Source organism: Panicum virgatum, chromosome 2K (genome assembly GCF_016808335.1).
Source record: "Panicum virgatum strain AP13 chromosome 2K, P.virgatum_v5, whole genome shotgun sequence".
Classification (NCBI taxonomy): Eukaryota; Viridiplantae; Streptophyta; class Magnoliopsida; order Poales; family Poaceae; genus Panicum; species Panicum virgatum.
Genome location: NC_053137.1, coordinates 53,879,536 through 53,899,427, shown reverse-complemented (window position 1 = coordinate 53,899,427; position 19,892 = coordinate 53,879,536). Strand labels below are relative to the sequence as shown.

Here is a 19,892-nt window from a genome sequence, read left to right as displayed (position 1 = left end):
TGCCAGTGCCGGCGTGTACAGTAAGAGAGCGAAAGAAAGAGGCCAAGAGAGGTCATGGAAAAGAGTTCCTTTAGATTCATTTAGCGGTCATCTGGTTGCGAAGCCTACACCGGACGTTGGCGCGCCACTGCATCCTGCAGCTGCGCTCGGCCTGGATTTCTATCGTCCAGACAGTTCGGGCCCGACGTCGTTTTCGGAGGCTCGCCCGACGCCCGGCCTTGCCCTGCCGACACCGGACGAACGGACCCAAGACAGTTGCCGCAGTGAGATAGACTGGCGGACAGCGAGACCCAGCTCAGTTCTTGTCTCGCGTGAAACCAATCAAGACACCGGCCAAGCATCCACGCAGCGTGCAGCGGTCAAACGGAGGCGTTAATTCCGTTGGGGGAAAACCTCAGGTCTCGGTTGTCGCTGTGCGCGGGAGGCGACACGCGAGCGCGCTGTCAACTGTGCGTGGCGAATGGCGACGGAGCAACGCCTTGATTTGATTGGAGCGTGGCGGACGAATCATGGAGACATGCGTGGCTGCCAATCCTGTTCGGCATTCGGCAACGCCAAGCCATGCAACACCAGGCACACAACCTTCCTCTCGCAGTCTCGCTCAGGTGAACTGTTGGCCTGTTGCAGCAGCAGCAGCTTCTTGTTCTCGAGTCCGCCGAAAATAGGATGGCTCTGTACGGGAATCTTTCACGGCGTTCGGGTGAATTTTCCGTGGTACTATTCGAATTTGTTTCAGTTTTTTCACTCGCCTCTTTTTTTTTTAAAAAAAAGAGTTTTCACTCGCCTTTTGGCATTCGAACTTGCAGACCATCCTCTTCCTCTCGCTGTCGGTCTCGTGACTCTTGACGCAAGTGGCAGTACGGTACGGGCCACCCGGGCCCCACCCGCTGCTGCCACGTCCAGGAGGAAGAGGAAGCGGACACCGGCCTGGCCCGCGTGTCAGCGTCGCCGGGGACGCGCCCGCTTGCCCGCAGGGCAGTGGCGAGGATCCCCTTCGGGCCCACGCACACTTGTTTAGTGGCCCTTAATTAGGCGCTTGTGCGATCAGAAATAATTAAATTAAATTAGGCGCTTGCTTCGCCCGAAATTATTGCCACCCCTTCCTTGGATCGCGGCCGCCGCGTGCGTGACCGGCAACGTGGGCAGCGGCAGAGACGAACCCCACCCCCTCCTCGGTTCCTGCCACCAAAAACCATTCGATTCCTCCGCCCCCGCCGGCCCAAGTCGAATCCAGCTCCGACAAAAAATTCGCCGCCGCCCGCACCGGAGCCCCGACCCCGACGAGCGTTCCATGGACTCGCCCCCCGAATCCGCGAGGGATTAGCCAGCGTCGCGATCGCCCCGCCCCGCCCAGACACCTCGGTGGTTCGTATTGTCTCTCACTCCCCTCTTCGATTCGGTCCCCCCGACGAGTTCGCGCGATCCAGGTTCTCCGTGGTTCGGAGTTTACGACCTTGATGGGTTCGTAGGATCGACGCTTTTCAGTTTTCGGGGTTCCCTCCCGGCGTTCCTTCCGTGGATTTCTGCAGGTTTGTGGCGAGAACGAGGCGCAGGAGGGGCGACAGATAAAGCGTATTTCCTCGCTTTGGTTCTGCATTTCTGTGCGTTTTCCGGGGAAATTTTGTGATGCGTCGATGTGGTAACACAAACGCGTGGTTCGGATGTTAAGTGATGCAGTTCTCTGCGTTTTTTTTTAATTTTTTTCCAGAGGCGTCGTAACTTCGATTTCAACACAGTGATCGTCATATTTAGCTAGTATAGGCATGAACAAATGTATGCGCTGCATCTGTTTCGTTGTCCGTTTCAGCGAGTTTTTTTAACTGTAATTTTCTTTTTGATGAGTGCATGCAACCTGTTACTCCTGAATTCTTCCATCTTAAAAAGTGGTAACCTGATTCCTGTTTTGGGTCCTTCAACTGGATTGGGTCCAACATTTTTGTTTCGGAAACATACTTAAATTTCAGTTATGCCTTCCATTCTATTGAATTCAACCCTGAACTGTTACACCCCCTTTCTTATATTTTTAGTCCACCAGACCACCACTCTTGATTTGATCCAATCCGAAACCTGCCTCAAAAGCGAAGATTAAAGCACCGAGGCGACCCGCAAGCCAAAACAACATTAAAGATGTCAGAATGCCAGCCTTCACATCTTTTCCTCCACTAGTTGTATTCACCTTTTGTCTTCTCAATCAATATATAATAGCGTACAGTAATGTGCTGCTGCTGCATTATTTTGATACCTGCCTGATCAGCTCGAAAGTTACAAGTATTCTCCTTGCCCCCAAGGTCCCAATAGTCGTGTTGTTGAACTATTCCTATCATCAACAAAGCCTTTTAATCCCAAGCAAGTTGGGGTAGGCTAGAGTTGAAACCCAACAAAGACCATTATTCATGGTTCTGGCACGTGAATCGTGGCTTTCCAAGCACTCCTATCCAAGGACAAATCTCTAGGTATACTCCAGTCTTTCAAGTCTCTTCTAATTGTTTCTTCCCATGTCAACTTCAGGCCGGCCCCTGCCTCTCCTCATATTACCGTCGTGCTTTAGGATATCACTATGCACTGGTGCCTCTGGTGGTCTCCGTTGTACATGTCCAAACCATCTCAGCCGGTGTTGGATAAGCTTTTCTTCAATTGGTGCTATCCCTAGCCTATCCCGTATATCATCATTTCGAACTCGATCCATCCTTGTATGCCCACAAATCCAACGCAACATGCGTATTTCTGCAACACTTAATTGTTGGACGTGCCGTCTTTTTGTAGGCCAACATTCCGCACCATACAACATTGCCGGTCTAATCGCCGTTCTATAAAACTTGCCTTTTAACTTCTGAGGTACCTTCTTGTCACAAAGGACGCCAGATGCTTGGCGCCACTTCATCCATCCCGCTTTGATTCTATGACTAACATCCTCATCAATATTTCCATCTCCCTGTAGCATCGATCCCAAATATCGAAAGGTATCCCTCTTGGGCACTACTTGGCCTTCCAAAGTAACATCTCCCTCCTCATGAGTGACGCCGAAGTCACACCTCATATACTCAGTTTTAGTCCTGCCAAGTCTAAAACCTTTGGACTCTAGCGTTTGCCGCCACAACTCCAGCTTCCTATTCACTCCCGCACTTCTTTCATCAACTAACACGACATCATCAGCGAAAAGCATACACCAAGGAATATCACCTTGTATGTCTCTTGTGACCTCATCCATCACTAGGGCAAAAAGATACGGGCTCTGTTGAACTATTCCTATCGCTCTCACTAAATTTTTATACACTTCAAGTGCTATTCTTGTGTGATTTGGTCTAAAGCATTACTTTCATAGCTGGCGAAAGCCTTGATTACTGGGTCCCTCCAGTTTCTAATGTGGGAAATTGCCTTTTGCTTCTGGGGGAGAATTCATATAAATATGTTTGACTAAGGATGTACGATCTTGGTGTTTGTTTTATCTGGTGTTGTGCAGCATATTGAATAGGATCTTTGCATCGTTAGGAAGTCGGATTAGTCTAGTTGTTCCCTTGCAATTTAGCAGAGTGAAGTGCTTTTGGTTTATTGTTTTTCATGAGTGCAAATTTCAATTGATTATATCCTTTTTTATGTTTGTTTTGCAACTTTTGGTTGAAAGCTGTTTTGTATCTGAAGGTTTTGGACGGAATCCGAGATGGGTGTAATTAGCACAGTGCTTGGTTTCTCTGGATTTGGCTTTGGGTTTTCAGCTGGTATTGTTATTGGGTACTTCCTCTTCATCTACGTCCAGCCAAATGATGTCAAGGTGCGGACTTTCCTTTTGTACTTCATTCATTCTTAGAGTATGATTTCTATTGGCTGTTATATGATGAATAGTTTGATTGTGGAATGTGGATAGCTGCTTTGCCAATGTGCTTCTGGAATAGTTTTAACCAAATGATGTGGGGGTAATTTGAGATCTTGCAGTTAAGATGAAACAAAAAGGCCTGTGGTTGATGTTGAACATATTTGCTTTTTCTGCATATCCCATGTCTATTCTGTCCTTTCTGACTAGCATTGTTGACATAAGCTGTGAGTATTATATTGTTTTTTTATTATATTTTGTTGTGATGTATGCCATCAAACTCTACATTTGCATGTCCAATTTACCTTTGATGCCTTATGAACTGATGAAGTAGCACTGGCAAATGTTGCATCCACCTGCAAAGGGTCATTTCGTGAAGGAGTTGCAAACCTAGAGAAATCATATAATCCATTGTTTGCAGAATCATGTGATCTCAAGTTCATATTGTCCCTTACTCCTTTGTGCAATTTCTAGTGTCCTATTAAATTTGCAGCATTCTGGTTTGAGTAATAATGGCAAGGATGAGTCAAAGTGGTTTAGTCTAATACAACATATGCCTTTTCTCTTGCTTATGCTTGTAAAGGATCTTCAATGTTTGAGGTTGAATTCAATAATATGGGTTCATGGATAAGTTTCATTCTCCCTACTTGCTTGTCAGGATGTCAAAGTTCGTCCGCTTGTGGAATATGATTCAAAATCTTTGGAATCCATCCTTCCCGAAATTCCTTTGTGGGTCAAGAATCCTGACTATGATAGAGTATGCTTCTTCTTCAATAATAAGATAGCAAGAAATAATAATTCTAATTGTACATTTAGATCCTCATTTTCTTCCTCGTCTATAGATTGATTGGCTGAACAGGTTTTTGGAGTTGATGTGGCCCTATCTTAACAAGGTACTGTATCTTCTCGTAATCTCATTTGCTCTCAGCATGAATTTATTATCTCTGATTGACATTGAATGCTTTGTGTTTTTATCCTGTAGGCTATCTGCAAAACTGCACAGGAAATCGCTAAGCCAATTATTGCCGAGAATACTGCAAAATATAAGATAGACTCGGTTGAGTTCGAAACTCTTACTTTGGGTAGCTTACCGCCAACCTTTCAAGGTCAGTGATGTTGCATTCTTATGTTTGAACTAGAATTTTCGTTACGTGCAACATACTGTGCATGACTTTACAGCAAACAATTGCGCATCCTTTATGCTGTTTTTGTATTCTATATCTTGAGTTAGCATTGGGATGTTCACAAGGAGCCAATTAGCCATTTAGCCCTTATTGTAAAATTGTTGTGGCTCAAAATTTTGTATTCTGATGATATGGGATGTGGTCATACGGGGAGACGGTGTTACATCTGTGTTCCAACTGAGTATAACTGAACAATTCATTCACTGGTGATACATGAAAGTTGGCATGTCATCTGGCTGGATATGTAGTACTGGTGACGTTTATACATAAACTTTTCCATGTAGAGCATGTAATAATGTGAGCAACCTCTGTTTACACTGGCTTACATTAGATATGTATGTGATGCTGATTCTCTTACAACTTGTGTTGCAAAAATGAATCTTTAAACAATCCATGTCTTTCCCTCACAGGGATGAAAGTATACGTCACAGAGGAGCAAGAGCTGATAATGGAACCATGTCTTAAATGGGCTGCAAATCCAAATGTCACTGTTGCTGTAAAAGCTTATGGTTTGAAAGCAACTATCCAGGTATAAACTGTACTGTCATCAGTTAGATTCTGTTCAAGCGAACTAACTGAGATCTGTGTTTCCCCTGAGATATTCAGATTGTGGATCTACAAGTCTTTGCTTTACCTCGTATTACTCTGAAGCCATTGGTGCCTACATTTCCTTGCTTTGCTAAAATCCTTGTCTCTCTCATGGAGAAGGTATGACAACTTTTACTCGTGTTTGCATTATTTTGATGCACCACACTTTGCTAATTGGGATTGTTTTTTCAGCCACATGTTGACTTTGGGCTAAAACTTCTTGGAGCAGATGTAATGGCTATTCCTGGTCTTTACAGATTTGTTCAGGTATTCTGGACTCCTGTTCTGAACATTCTCATGTGAAAGTTTTCTTATTTGTCACACTATGTTGCGAACTAAATGCTGAATTTTCATTTTTTTTTTCTTTCTGAAATTGGTAATGGCTAAAGTTTCATGCTGAAGCTGAGTACATCCCTTCTATTTCTCTATATTCACATCAATCTTGTAAAACAATTTTTTGGCTTGTTGCGTTTATTGGCCTGCATGTGTTCAAATGCATTGCTGCATAGGCATTTGTGTAAAGCATCCTTGCTGTAATGTGATGGTTGATCACTTGGATTTAGACTTTAGTGTCATTCTTCTGCAGTATCTAGCTTGCTCTTTGCAGTGGATGTGTAGTGTTGTATCTAATTCACTCCTTTCGGTACAGTTAGCTCATTTTGTTATGCTTTGTTTCCTCTATTTTCAGGAGACCATCAAGAAGCAAGTAGCGAGCATGTATTTGTGGCCGAAGACATTAGAAGTACCTATAATGGATCCCTCAAAGTAAATTTTTATCACCTTTTCAATTTTGGGTTGTTAACTTGTTATACATCACAACAGACCTGATAAGAAATGAGTATTGCTAATGGTTTCCAAAATCCCCAGAGCATCGAAAAAACCTGTTGGAATTCTACTTGTGAAGGTTGTAAGAGCCCAGAATCTGCGGAAGAAGGATCTGCTGGGTAAATCAGACCCATATGTGAAACTTAAGATGTCAGATGACAAGCTTCCATCCAAAAAAACAACTGTAAAGCGCAGCAATCTTAATCCGGAGTGGAATGAAGATTTCAAATTTGTTGTGACAGATCCAGAAACTCAGGCTCTTGAAGTTAATGTCTTTGACTGGGAACAGGTATGGCCGCTTTCTTTTTAAAATCTGCAGTACCTTTTCTGGTGATATACTTTTACCCAAGAATATGCAGTTACTTTTTTGTTTGATATATATAGGTTGGAAAACATGAAAAGATGGGAATGAATAGTGTCCTATTAAAAGACCTCCCAGCAGATGAGACTAAAGTTACTACCCTCGACTTGCTTAAGACCATGGATCCAAATGATGTACAAAATGAGAAGTCTCGTGGCCAGCTTACTCTAGAGCTTACATACAAGCCTTTCAAGGAAGAAGATATGGAGAAAGAAGGCACAGAGGGTGCCGATGTGGTAGAGAAAGCTCCAGATGGTACTCCAGCTGGTGGTGGTCTGCTTCATGTTATTGTTCATGAAGCTCAAGATCTTGAGGGGAAGCACCATACAAACCCATATGCGAAAATAATTTTCAAAGGCGAGGAGAAGAAAACAAAGGTATTAGGGATATAAATTATGCTTTTTCTGTATAACTTCATGGAATGGCTATGCTTGATTGATCTCTCTTTATTTACACCCCTGTGCTAGGTCATCAAGAAGAATAGGGATCCACGATGGGAGGATGAATTCGAGTTTGTGTGTGAGGAACCACCTGTAAATGATAAGCTACATGTTGAAGTCCTAAGTAAAGCCCCGAAGAAAGGGCTGATACATGGCAAGGTACATCCTCTTGATTGGAGAATGGTGTAGTAATGTACATGTTTACCGTTAGCCGCTGCCTCCATTTTAACAATATGACATTCAGGACTAGTGTCGTATATTTTAAAAAGGAGGGAGTATAAAGTCGCTACTAGTTGCATTAGATTTTTTGGGACCTCTGCTTTCCAGTAGTATGTAAAATTCATTGCAAGGTGGATTATGCGATGAGACCAATATTAAATTTCTTGTATCCTGATGCCTGTATTTTCTTGATTCAGGAAACTTTGGGCTACATTGATATCAGCCTTGCAGACGTGATCAGCAACAAGCGGATTAATGAGAAGTACCATCTCATAGACTCAAAAAATGGCCAGATACAGATTGAGATGCAATGGAGAACTTCCTAGACAGCAGAAAGAACTTGAATGCCTGAATGTAGTACAGGAATGAGATATGGATGTCGATGTTCCTATTACTCAGTTTGCGGAATTCTGTAATTGAGCTCTAGTCGATATTTGCTCCGTTTCTAGACATCTGTTGTTGAGATTTTTTTTTTCTTTGGTCTTATGGAACTTATTCTGTGAGTAATACAGATCATACAAGTATACTCAGCATTCTGTCAATGATTTTAGCGTGTTTCCTGTCACAAGTATACTCAGCATTCTGTCACAAGTATACCAAGCATGTTTCCTTTTATTCTTAAATAAATAGCTCAAAATATTTGTTTTGACGGTATGTTTGCACGCCATTTAGCGTGTGGCATGCTTAACGCTGGACGTACAAAGATTTTTTTTTTTTTGAGAGAGAGAACGCTGAACGTACAAAGTTGCAATAGCCAATTAGAATTACCATATCACAAGGCCCAGGAAAACAAGAATCGCGACAGGGCCGGCCCATTTCTGGATTGCAGAGACGGCTGTTCAAAAAAAAACATTTTTTCTTTCGAAACACGCAAATCATCCTAGAAATTCTGGACTAAATTAACAAAAAAATAAATAACCATAGTTGTCCCTATTTAATACCCAAATTTAGCACTTATTGATTCTAGCATATACATACACTTTCTAAATAGTGTATTTTAGGACAATATTTTGAATTCTAGAATGACTTGTTTTTAAGGATAGAGGGAGTATTTTTGAATCCGCCGCAATTCGATTCCTACATCAGAACAAGAACTTATGCTACCAAAAAGAAAGAAAGAACAAAACCTCAAAAGTTCATTCACATCAAGTAAATGAGCTGGACGGCATATTTGCTCCTACTAGTGTGCCATTAGAACCTGATAACAGCCACACAAAGGTTGCAAGGTAAACTCTCTTCCACCCTACTATTGTTACTAGAAGTCTAGAACTGTATACATTTTATACAGTGAGGCAACATCGCTTCAGGTCAGCAGCCTCTTCGCATCGAGGATCCGGTCTGAGCTTCTCTTGAAGTTGTACACCAACTCGAACGCCTCCGTGCAGACACTGGCGAAGCCCGTCATTGCCTGGAAAACATTAGGCAAGCCAGTCTGCAGGTTATTCAAGGTCATTGCTCTTGTGACTCCAATGCTCTTCTCATACTTGCTCTTCTCCTCATCAGCGCGGCTCCTCAGGGCCTCCACCTTTGCCCGCTTGTCAGCTACAGGTGATTTTCGCGACATTTCTCTATAACCTTCAGCACCTATATATGGCCCGTATTTTGACTCCAAGGATCTCAGCTCCTCTGACTTCTTCTCGAATTCTTTGAATGCAGACTCTGACCTTTTCTTCAGCTTCTGTTCCTCAGCTTGTTGAATCACAACAGCGTGGATTACTGTTAGGAAAGTCTTGATCCCTTCTGAGGCCACCTTATCTGGGATTCGATCGATGGCTAGCTGCCATTCCTCACACAAGCCATAAATATCAGAGTTCTGAGCTTTGGTCAGTGGGTCGTGGTGGCAGAACAGTGATAGGCGAAGCCAACCAGTCAGTGAATACACATAATCCCTCTGGGACTTCACAAGGTTACAGAAGGCTGAATACCATCTGTCAACCTCTATTTCAAGCTGAAGAGCTGCTTGCCGGTGGACATTGGAAGTTGGGTTCATATTTCGAGCTTTGAGATACTCAAGCTGTTGCACGATGTGGGTCTGAACTTGATGACACTCGTACATGCCCCTCCACATGCTCATCAAGCTGAAATTCACAAACAGAAGCATGCATAAGTACGGTAAAAACACTAAATTCTGAATAAAGAAAGTGTACTACCAGAAATAACACTGGTTTACAAAAAGAAGTATCCATGAGAATGATGAAAACAAAAAAAATCTATAGAAAGGAGACCTGCTGCCCGAAAATAATAATGGTATTGACATTTTGTGCTAATATTTATTGGGAGCCCCCTTGAAAGTTGAAGCTACCTTTAGCCACAACCAGTTTGAAACAATCGGCCCCGATAAACCAATGGGAAATTTGTCCACAGGACACTGCGAAAGTATGATTTTGTGTAGAACACACCGCCAAAGTCGATTTTGTTTCCAGCACACTGCGAAAGCACCATTTGGTCTACCACACATTACATCCCATAAACTATTCATTTTCAGCTGAGAGGTTAAATAAAAGGACTGTTTTACTCTTTGCTGGAGCCTACTTATCATCTTCATCCCCACATCTCTTCTTCTCTCTTCCACACCGTCCTTTGTCTGCTGGGCATCTCCCATTCCATCTCCTCTCTCCATGATGGTTTGGAGATAATGTGCTTGCATGCAGCATGCTAGCCGGCACCTGGCGCCGCACTAGCACATCTCTTGCAGCACCAGCCGTGAGCAGCTCGCACGGGCAGCACGATGCATCAGCAATCGTGGGGCTTGTGCGGGTAGTGTCGGCGCAGCTCGCGCCGAGGCATAGGCGGGCAGAGACGGCGGGTAGCGCGACACGTAGCGAAGTATATATAGGCAGGTAGCGATGGCATGGAGCTCAAGCGGCACAACTCGCAGCTGCTTGAGCGAGCAGCAGAGGGAACAGAGCAGAAGCTCTGCCAGCTCTTGAGGTTGGGAAACAGGAGATAAACATTAAATATAATGGCTGGGGGGGATGAGAAGATACAGAAGAGAGAAGATAAGGGAGCTGCAGCGAATGCAGCGCAGGGTAAACTTGTCTATTTATCGATCTCCTTATCAGATATAGTTATTTTATTTGATGTTGTGTGTTACAAACCAAATAGCATTTTCACGGTGTGCTGGAAACAAAATTGACTTTGACGATGTGTTCTGCACAAGACCGTGCTTTCGCAGTGTGCTGTGGATAAATTTCCCTAAACCAATAGACAGACAACACAACTAGCAATTGATAGTTCACGTCACCAGTGCCCCCTAGTTGATCAGACAATGAAGCCAAAGATCTCCCGGCCAGGTCTAGTCTGACCATATCAATGATCAGAAGATTCAGTCAGCACAGTCCAAATTCTAAGATCCCACTAGCTCTGCACCACTTCATAGCCTCCAAACTTCACTACTTTAAGGGCGTCCGCAATGAGGCTGAAATCGCTAGCTATTTGCCTACGTGGATGGAGAGAGAAAGAGAATAGCTATGTTGCCAGCGACGAACTCGTCGCCTATCTCGCACGTTCCCCAACGAGCTCACAGTCACTGACTTCTCTTCCACTCCTGTCAGTACTGTCCTGCTGTGCATTATTTTTCTTTTTTAAATTTCTAATCGCTAGCGATTTCCAGCTCCTCATTGCGGACGCCCTAAATGTTAGCTCACTTCAGTAAAAAGTGCCTTGTACAGTGACAAAGTTACTTTTACAAAAGTATAATAGAAAAAAAGCTTCATGGTGTGAGGTAGCAGCTGCAAGCCAGCAAGAACCCAAAAGAGTAAAGAACAAACATCACTACTGTTTTCCATAGCTAGCATACACTTGACTACTTGAGCATGGGTAGAAGGCAGTCCGTGGCCCATACGTCCATCCTTACTCTGATCTCATATGCAATGCAAAACGACAGGTACAAGTGGAAGTAGCGAACATGTGAAGCACCCTACATTAGAATATTACAACTACTAGATGCAGACGGGAAGGATGAAGGGAGCATTTGTACTAACCCAGCAACCAGCTCAAGAAGTTGGGGAAACAGCTCTGATTCTCTGAGCCTGATTATCTCAGAAGTGGTGGTCTCGATGGACTGGTTGGCAACCAGCATTTTGGACTCCAGGCTTTCAATCTCCATCTTATTCTTTTCCATCTTCAAGTAATCCACGCCCTTCACCTCCTGCTTTCTCAACAGACTGACCTTCTTATCATGCTCTTGCTTATACCCCTCATAACTCTGCATGCAGTAAAAGAAAAGGGATAGTCCTATCAAAAGGAGCACGAATATGCCATACTTAAAGCTGCAGAGAAAGCTACAATAACATGATTTTTAACAGATGCGAATACATGATCAAAGGAGTATAAATATCCCACTTTTACAATGACAAAGAAATAAGAAAAGCAGAATTCAGAACTCATCTGATCGAGGATTATGGATAGCAATGGTTTTCACTGCAATATAGTTGAAGATGAAATCAAATATTCTCGGCCCCATTCAGATTTAGCCTAGCATGTTTGTACAGCGAGGTTAAAATAAAGAAGCATGAAGGTGATCTACTGATCTTTCTACTTCGGAGAATCGAGATGCATGCTGAGAATCTTTACAGAAGCTCCTGACAGAGGGGAGAAACAAACTGAAGACAGTGTAAGAAGCAGCATCCATGTGCACTACGCACTACACGTCCTTGTGTCCACTACAACCTTTCTTCAGACGAAGCCAATTGCCACCCCACTGAATGTCTGAATCCTTGTTATATCCATCCCCCAACACAGGTCACAGGACAACAGATCAAACCACGAGCAACAAAACAAAAGGACCCTCAAAAGCACCACGCCACTCCCTTACAGAGTCACACTCGAGATCTGAAGAATCAAGCGGTTTGTTTCGATCATTCTGTATGTTCGCGCTAATACTAAATGAGAAAGCAAAGTGAAACCCACTGTCACTGCTAAAGTTAAAGCGCAAAGAAAGCACTACTCTCACGGTCTCACCTTGACCTCAAGAAACAGCTTCTTCTCCCATGCGTAGAGCTTCTCCACGGTGGATGAATGGCTGAGCATTCCACCGCCTCCGGCACTGCCCAGGACCATCCCCCCGTCACCTCTACCGAACCTTGTGAAGCCATTGCTACCTTTCCCATACCCTCCTGCGCCACCCCAGGTCCATCCCATGGGCGTCAAGTTCTTGCTGTAACTCAATACCTTCCCTGCAGCAGAAGTTAACAAAAGGGAAGGATTCGCATCAATAAGCAAAATGTGGTCAAGAACAAGCAATTGATTAGTGAGCTGATTTATTGGAGTCTTAAGAAATGGCTTACCTGGGAGGCTGCTGTTGGTGGCGCTGGGCTCGGGGGGCTCGCAGATGGGGGCCTCGAGCAGCGCAGCGACACGGGCGCCGGCGTCGGCCGCCTTGAGGAAGTACTCGTCGAGTTCGGTGGCGATCTCGGCGAGGTCCTTGTTCCCCGCGCCGCCGCCGCGGGGCACGGCGACGACGGTGAGCTCGCTAGGTGTGGTCGAGGTGGTGGTTGCGGTGACGATGGACGGGGGCGCGGCCACCGCGGCGGCGGCCGTGACGACGGGAGGCGCGGGCGCGATGGGGGCGTCGACGACGGTGGTGGCGGCGTCGTCCCAGTCGGCGTCCTCGGTGACGGAGCGGGAGGAGGAAGGCGCGAAGGGGTCCCAGAAGTCCCAGCTGGACGTCACTGGCGGCGGCGGCGGCGGCGGGGGCAGGATGGCGGACGCGGAGATCGAGGAGGAGTTCGTCGTCCAGGACCTGGCGGTCGGGGTCGGGCTGAGCGGCGGCGGGGGCGGTGGGGGAGGAGGCGGCGGCGGCGTCGGGGGCGGTGGCGGGGAGGGCGGCGGCGGGTGGTGGCGGTGGTGGTGGCGGGCCGCGGACGAGTGCGGGTGCGGGTGCTCCGCCTCGGCGCTGGAGAAGTGCAGCAGCGAGGCGCCCGTGGCCCGCAGCGCGCGCAGGTAGAGCGCGTGCGCCGCCGCCATGTCGCGCCGCGCCTGCACCAGCTGCTTGGTGTAGCGCCGCCGCGCCTTGCACCGCGACACCGCCTCCAGCCGCTCCAGCCGCGACTGGCAGCAGCCCATCGCCGCTCCGGCGATCGCGCGCGCGCACCACGCCTCGGTACCTCACCAACCTCACTCTCTCTCCCCTAGCTAGTAACCGTTGTGCGGCCCGAGCGAGCGGCTGGCTGGAGCAGCAGTACGCCAGCACCCACTACCCAACAATGCCTCTCTCGGTCTCTCGCCCCCTGCGGCGGCGTCCTCTTCTTCACATCTCACGCAGCCCACACGCCCTCCTCGCCGGCTCGCCCCCTGCTTTGTACGCGTGCTGCCTGCGACAGCAGGTGTGCCGCCCCGCCGCAGCAGAGCCCCCCGGCACGGCACCGCGGCCCACCAGACCAGAGCTAGCAACCGGCTCGGTCGCGTCGCATGCAACCAGAGCGGCGCGGCACGCAGCCAGGGGCCCGAGTGCGTGAGGTCTCGGGCAGCGTGCGCGGCCTTGGTCTTTCTCGGGCTCCCCGAACCACCCCCGCCTGGCCGCCTTTGCGCCGCGCCCGTCGGCCGGCCCGGGGGCAGCGCGGGGAAATCCCCCTCTCCTCTCCAACGGTCGCGCTGCGCCACTGGGGAGAGGGGTTTCGGCTCGGGGGTTTTGGTGCGGAACGGGCCGGCTTGCGTGCCGTAGCCGCGTGTGCTCCCGAGTGTCGTCGGCTCGGCGTGGCGCGGGCGGGCGGGCGGGGAGGCTTTTTGGTGGGCCGCGGAGGCGTTTCGGGGCTCGGTCTCGCTGTTTTTGAGCCGCGCCACGCCACTTTTGCAGAAAGCGTTTTGAAACCGAGCGAGCCGAGGCGAGTGGGTCGGGTTGGGGGTATTCAATGCCCTGCGCGATTGGCAGTTGCTCGCGGCGGGTGCGGGCTCCGGTGTGGCAACGGCATCTGATGATTCGCTCACTCAAACAGACCGCTCCGGTTGGGATTTGAACATGGGGACGGGCTGCTGAGTGCTGACGGCTCGGTGGTTCGAATTCGGGAGGATTTGGCTTTGTGGCGTTGGGCAGAGTGAATGCCTTGCGCTCCGCATGGTAAAGACATGGCCCTAGCCCGGCCCGGCACGGGCTTTTCCTTCTCCTGCTTTTTTTTTCCACCGAAGTGATGCTGAATGCTGCGATCATTTCCAAACTCTTACTACCAAAATTTGCTAAAAACACATTGAAGCTACGGATGGCCGACCCCCAAACATTTCAAGGGAAAAAATTTCTGGGTCGCCCATCTGCAGTGAACAAGTCAAAATAACAGAAGAGTCAAAATAAATAGCTAGGTAGTTCGGCATTACCCACCTATCTTTATATTTTTTTAGTAATGTAAATAATTACAAGCTATTGTAGCGACAAAGCTAGTGGCTACACCAAGTACACAAAGCTAATGGCTACCTAGCTATTTATTCTCTTAAAAATACTGAAATAGCATGCTATGATTATTATTACCAATCCAAAAGTCAAACAAGTCAATTGTTGGTGTAACGACATTGTTTAAAGAACGCCCGCTCACCCATGCTGACTTAGAGAATTGAACGTAAGAGAACATGGACATGTTCTACCGCGAGAAATCTAACCTTACATAGTACTGTTAATGCGTGGACTAAAAAAAAAAGTAATTTCAGATCACAATGATGTTTTAGGACATGAGATCACAAAAACGTGCAAAAGTACCACATGTCCGGCATGAATCATGACACCGACTTTAGATGGAGGTTTTTTTTTTAGAATTTTAGATGGAGTAATTGTGAAGGTTCTCGTAGATCTGCAAAATTTGGTTCTGGGCTAGCGGACTAGAGCTGCAGCCAGTGGGCCTACAAGGGTAAGATAAGCCACATAGCCCACCCCACGACATGAATCATGACACAATTAGCCCACCCCACGTGCAAAAGTACCACATGTCCGGCATGAATCATGGCCTGTTTGGTTGGTAGTAGTACTAGTAGCACAAAAATTTTGACCAATAATTAGGGATACTAAATAAAGTCAATTTGCAAAACTAACTCCACAGCCCTGTTTTACTTCACGAGACGAACCTAATGAGGTCTTTGACCGCGCGATTAGAGGTTGGTTACTATAGCATCACTGTATCCAATCATCGATTAATTACTATAATTAGATTCGTCGTGAAAAGTTACACACATCCGTGAAAAAGTTTTGCAAATAAACTTCGTTTAGTACTTCATGCATGCGAGATTCTTTTTTCGGAAATGGTGTGCTATGATATGTTAAGGGAACCAAACAGGGCCCATGACACCGACTTTAATGGAGTTTTTTTTTTTAGAATTTTAGATGGAGTAATTGTGAAGGTTCTCGTAGATGTGCAAAATTTGGTTCTGGGCTAGCGGACTAGAGCTGCAGCCAGTGGGCCTACAAAGGTAAGATAAGCCACATAGCCCACCCCACGACCGCCGTGTCCGCCCATTAGTACCTGGGCTCTGATCTTAGCCCAAAACTCGACGCTGTCCAAAATCAGGGAGAGTGGGTCATGAACCGAATAGAACGAGCCTGGCATTTTACGATTCTGTGATCTTCAATTTTATTGGCTTCGATCGAATTCGTTTTCTATTGATAAAACGCAATTTTTTTTGAAAACAGCAACTTGCTTCCGTAAATTAACGGACGCAGAAAAATTGCCCTCACAGTCACCATTTGCACATTTGCAGGAAGAATTCAAGTACCCCCTGCATTCACGGTTGCACAGTGAACAAGTCAAAATAACAGAAGAGTCAAAATAAATGAGCTTTGTTATTCAAGTGTTTAACCTAACATAATTAGAACACGATGCGGTCCACTTCTATTACAAGGAGAAGCCTTATGGCAAAGAAGCAGTAAACAGACGCTTCCTGAAGTGCCCAAGCTGAAGAAGCGAACAAAAGAATCATCTGTTATTTTGGTGTGTTAAAATCGAATTGGAAATCAAATTAACTCGAATCGAATCGAAGTCCTGATTAACTTAGTTGCCAGACAGGAGCTTCCCAGGAGAACAAGCCTATCTCCTCCGCGGCGTTCACCACCTCGAGCCTGCCTGTTGTGAGTAGGAAAGTGAAGAAAACCGAAACGAATCAGAAGTTGTTCACTGTCTGTGTGATGTCCTGGAAGATCCTCAGCCTCTTGCCGATCTTCTCCTTCACCACTGGGCTCGTGTCGCAGCTTGCCGGCAGCTTGCCGTGGCCATTCCTCCCTTCGGTGGCTGCTGGCTCGTCGTCGAGCACCGGGGCCAGGACAGCCGCGACGAGTGCCTCGTCGAACGCGCTGTGGTCAGGCAGCTCCGGCCATCTGTCCTCAGCCGAGAGCGACTTCCTCCGGCCGCGGTTCTCGTCGGTGCTGTGCTCCTTGTCCGCCACTGCTCCTGCCTTGTCCATGCAATTTCCGGACCGTGTCCTCTTCAGGTTGCCCAAGGGATCATGGACCGGAGCTGGCTTCTGCTGCGGCTGCTGCTGCTGAAGCAGTGTGTTCTGTGTCTTCTGCTGCGACTGCTGCTGCTGAAGCAGTGTGTTCTGTGGCTTCGCTGCAAGTGACGGCATCCGCAGGGAGTAGAAGGGCTGCGCGTCCACATTGAGCATGTTCGCCTGGAGCGCCGCCAGTTTCTTGCTCATGACGGCGTTTTCATCGGCGAAGTGGTCGCGCCTCGCCGGCGCCGAGACGGGAGCTGGAGCCGGAGGTGGCAGCAAGTGGTCGATGCACGGCTGCGGCTGCCAGATACTTGATGAAGATCCCAGCAGCAGCGCGTCGAAGAGCCAGCTCGTGTCGAGCTGGTCGGCGCGCGGGCGGCCGACGAGCTTGGCCTCGAGGTCCCGCAGCATTTCCTGCGCGCGCTCGTAGGCCTTGAGGTGCGAGTCGGCGCCGCGCAGGCCGTCGACCGCGGCGGGGCGCACCTGCTTGAGCACGTCCTTGGCCTCGAGCATGCGGCCCTGCTTCATGAGGCAGATGCCCAGGTTGCACATCTTGTTGTTGTCCGGCCCGATGAGCAGCGCCCGCCGGTACGCCCCCTCCGCCTCCGTGTAGTTCTCCTTCTGCATCAGCGCCCATCCTAGGTTACCCTGCACAACCACACGATGGCAAGATTGATCAGCGAACAAAGATTTAGCATCTGAGTTGAAGATATGGATTGCGGCTTTGATTTGAATTGAAGAAATCAATTGAAGGTTTGATTTGAGTTTAAGATACTAGTCGAAGGTTTCATTTGAGTTGAAGATAAGTATCAAAGCCTTAATCTGCAAAAAAACCACAAGAAATTCGTGCACTTACAAGGAGCCTGGTGGCTTCTTGCTCGAGGGTGACCTGGAACTTGCGTCCCTGCGACCGCGATGTCTTGGTGCGCTTGCCGTTGAATGCGTGGCCCTGATGAATCAGCTGCAGCTTGTGCTTGAGCAGCGAGATCTGGTCGTCCAGCCGCCCGCATCTCTGCGCATCGCGACAACAGCAAGAACGCACTCAAATTCAGTACCATCTCAGGTGCACAAATCGGATACATACATGCACACACACACACCCACAAGGTTCGATCGAAGAAGAAGGACGCGAACCTTGTAGAGGTCGAGGAGGATGTTGTCAAGCGACTCCTGCGCCTGGTCGGAGCACCGGCTGCGGAGCGACTTGATGGCCTCGATGGCCTCCTCGGCGCGGTTCTGCTGCTTCATCACGATGGCCATGTCCTTGAGCGCGCTGTCCACGCGGTCGCCGGCGTTGATCGCCGACCAGAACAGCGCGATAGCCTTCTCCGGGTCCTTGTCCACTAGCTGCATCACCGACGCCGGCCGGCCGGGGGCACGGCAGAATCCGATCAGATCGAGCCCAATCCGTCCGCGCCACACGGCGTCGTCATCCACCCAAGGAAACTAACCTGGACGCGCTTGGCGCGCACGTAGGGCGTGTCGCCGACGGGCACCTTGTGCGCGACGTGGAAGGAGTCGGAGTGGGTCCGGGCCATGGCCGCCGCCGCCGGCTTGATGGGCGAGCACGGCGCCGACTTGGTCGGCCGGAGGAGCCCCGCGGCGGCGGCGTTCCACGGCTCCTGCTGCATCTGCTGCATCATCGTGGCCTCGGTCTCCTCCTCCTCCTCGCTTGCGATCCGAGGTGATCCAAGAACGGAGCTGAGCGAGAGGAGGGGAAAGCGGAGCGGTGGCAGTAGGCTGGTAGCGGGGACATCGGATTCCGCAGGAGATATATGAATCGGGTCGAGGAGGGGGTCCGACCGTTGGAGGAGCTAGCCGTTTGGGGAACTAGCCGTTGGGAACCTCCTGGGCCTCGGCCCCTTCCGTTCTGACTTCTGATTACAGCTGTCACGGCCCACCAGCTCTTCCTGGGCCTGGCCCCTAATCGAATGGGCCGAGCCATCCATCGAGGAGTGCCCGCGCCCGTCTGTTTCCTCGCCGTCGCCGCCGGCATGGCACGTTGATCCCGTCGTGCTGTCGCTGTCGACGCCGGCCTCGCTTCCTCGTGACGGCGCGGGCGGCCGCCGCTGGGTGTCCGACGAAATGCTGGAGCGCTGCTGGACGAAAGGGATCTAGGGCGAAGCTACGGTGCAGTGGCAGGAGAACGTGTCGTCAGATGGGCAGTGGCGCCGGCCGGAATGGGCTGGTCACGCGATCTGTCCCGGAATTGGGGCGGCGGCGGCCATTGGCGAGAAGGGGCCCCGACACCAGGGCGCTCAACTCACGGCGTTGTGAGTGGTCAAGATCCGAAACCTCGGCGATGCTTACATCTCTCGTTCCGAGAGAGAGAGAGAGAGAGAGAGAGAGAGAGAGAGACCTGTAGTTCTTGTGCTGCTTTCCCGAATATTGTTAACTTGTCAGAATGAATGAGGTGCGGTTGCCTTTGCAAGGTCCACATTGTTTACTTCGATTTACTCTGTTAATTGATCGAATAGGCTGCTGTTGTAATCTGTTGGACAAGTGTGCTGTGGATTCCCATCATGCTCTACCACAGCAATTTATAAGATGAGATTAATCGTCACTTGTCTGTCCACACGTTTTTTATCTGTGTGAAGCAAATTTCTGAGCAGGTTCCATGGGTAGTGATTGTCTTGCAACTGTACGTATCAGCTGAGAGTGGCGTATTTGCAGAAATTACCCCCCCCCCCTCTGGTAATAAACTAGATATGTCAAGTCATTGTTTTTTGTTTTAGTTTGAAGGTAATTCTGTGGGAGACAAACTGAATCAGGGTACATGGTGGAGTCTTTGGTTGTTTCTTTCTTTGCAGAAATCCACTGATTCAGACAGAGTCAAAGGAGCATTGAAAGCATTTTATGTCATCTGTTAGTGGATCCACAGGAAAAAAGGAACTCAAGGGACACGGTACGCATGATATTGTGTTGGATTTAAGCACTGTTGGAGCATTACTTTTGAATATAACAAACTGTTGGAGCATAAAAAGGTTACCACCTTCACCAAACAAATTAAGCCTCTTTCAGATAAACAAATCAAACTTTTGAAATTTGATTTTGAAGGAAAA

The 19,892-nt window shown here is 48.3% G+C and overlaps 3 protein-coding genes across 3 annotated transcripts; 1 reads left to right on the top strand and 2 right to left on the bottom strand.

The window, feature by feature from the left end:
- The first annotated feature begins 1,058 nt into the window (after window positions 1-1,058).
- LOC120685602 (synaptotagmin-1-like) lies at window positions 1,059-7,996 on the top strand. The gene is made up of 13 exons (XM_039967621.1): window positions 1,059-1,365; window positions 3,640-3,769; window positions 4,467-4,565; window positions 4,651-4,701; window positions 4,791-4,914; window positions 5,403-5,521; window positions 5,599-5,700; window positions 5,773-5,847; window positions 6,269-6,345; window positions 6,448-6,694; window positions 6,790-7,143; window positions 7,234-7,365; window positions 7,623-7,996. Exons 2-13 carry the CDS (start codon window positions 3,659-3,661, stop codon window positions 7,749-7,751), a joined length of 1,620 nt encoding a protein of 539 aa, XP_039823555.1. The 5' UTR covers window positions 1,059-1,365; window positions 3,640-3,658; the 3' UTR covers window positions 7,752-7,996.
- A 507-nt stretch (window positions 7,997-8,503) lies between these two features.
- LOC120685597 (protein ALTERED PHOSPHATE STARVATION RESPONSE 1-like) lies at window positions 8,504-13,491 on the bottom strand. Its single transcript, XM_039967606.1, has 4 exons — window positions 12,714-13,491; window positions 12,388-12,602; window positions 11,409-11,632; window positions 8,504-9,503 (listed from the first exon to the last, which is right to left on the bottom strand). Exons 1-4 carry the CDS (start codon window positions 13,489-13,491, stop codon window positions 8,729-8,731), a joined length of 1,992 nt encoding a protein of 663 aa, XP_039823540.1. The 3' UTR covers window positions 8,504-8,728.
- A 2,662-nt stretch (window positions 13,492-16,153) lies between these two features.
- Window positions 16,154-18,584, bottom strand: LOC120685587 (protein POLLENLESS 3-LIKE 2-like). The gene is made up of 4 exons (XM_039967596.1): window positions 18,282-18,584; window positions 17,965-18,177; window positions 17,687-17,842; window positions 16,154-17,478 (listed from the first exon to the last, which is right to left on the bottom strand). The coding sequence occupies exons 1-4, from the start codon at window positions 18,471-18,473 to the stop codon at window positions 16,501-16,503; spliced, it is 1,539 nt and encodes a 512-aa protein (XP_039823530.1). The 5' UTR covers window positions 18,474-18,584; the 3' UTR covers window positions 16,154-16,500.
- Window positions 18,585-19,892: the final 1,308 nt, after the last annotated feature.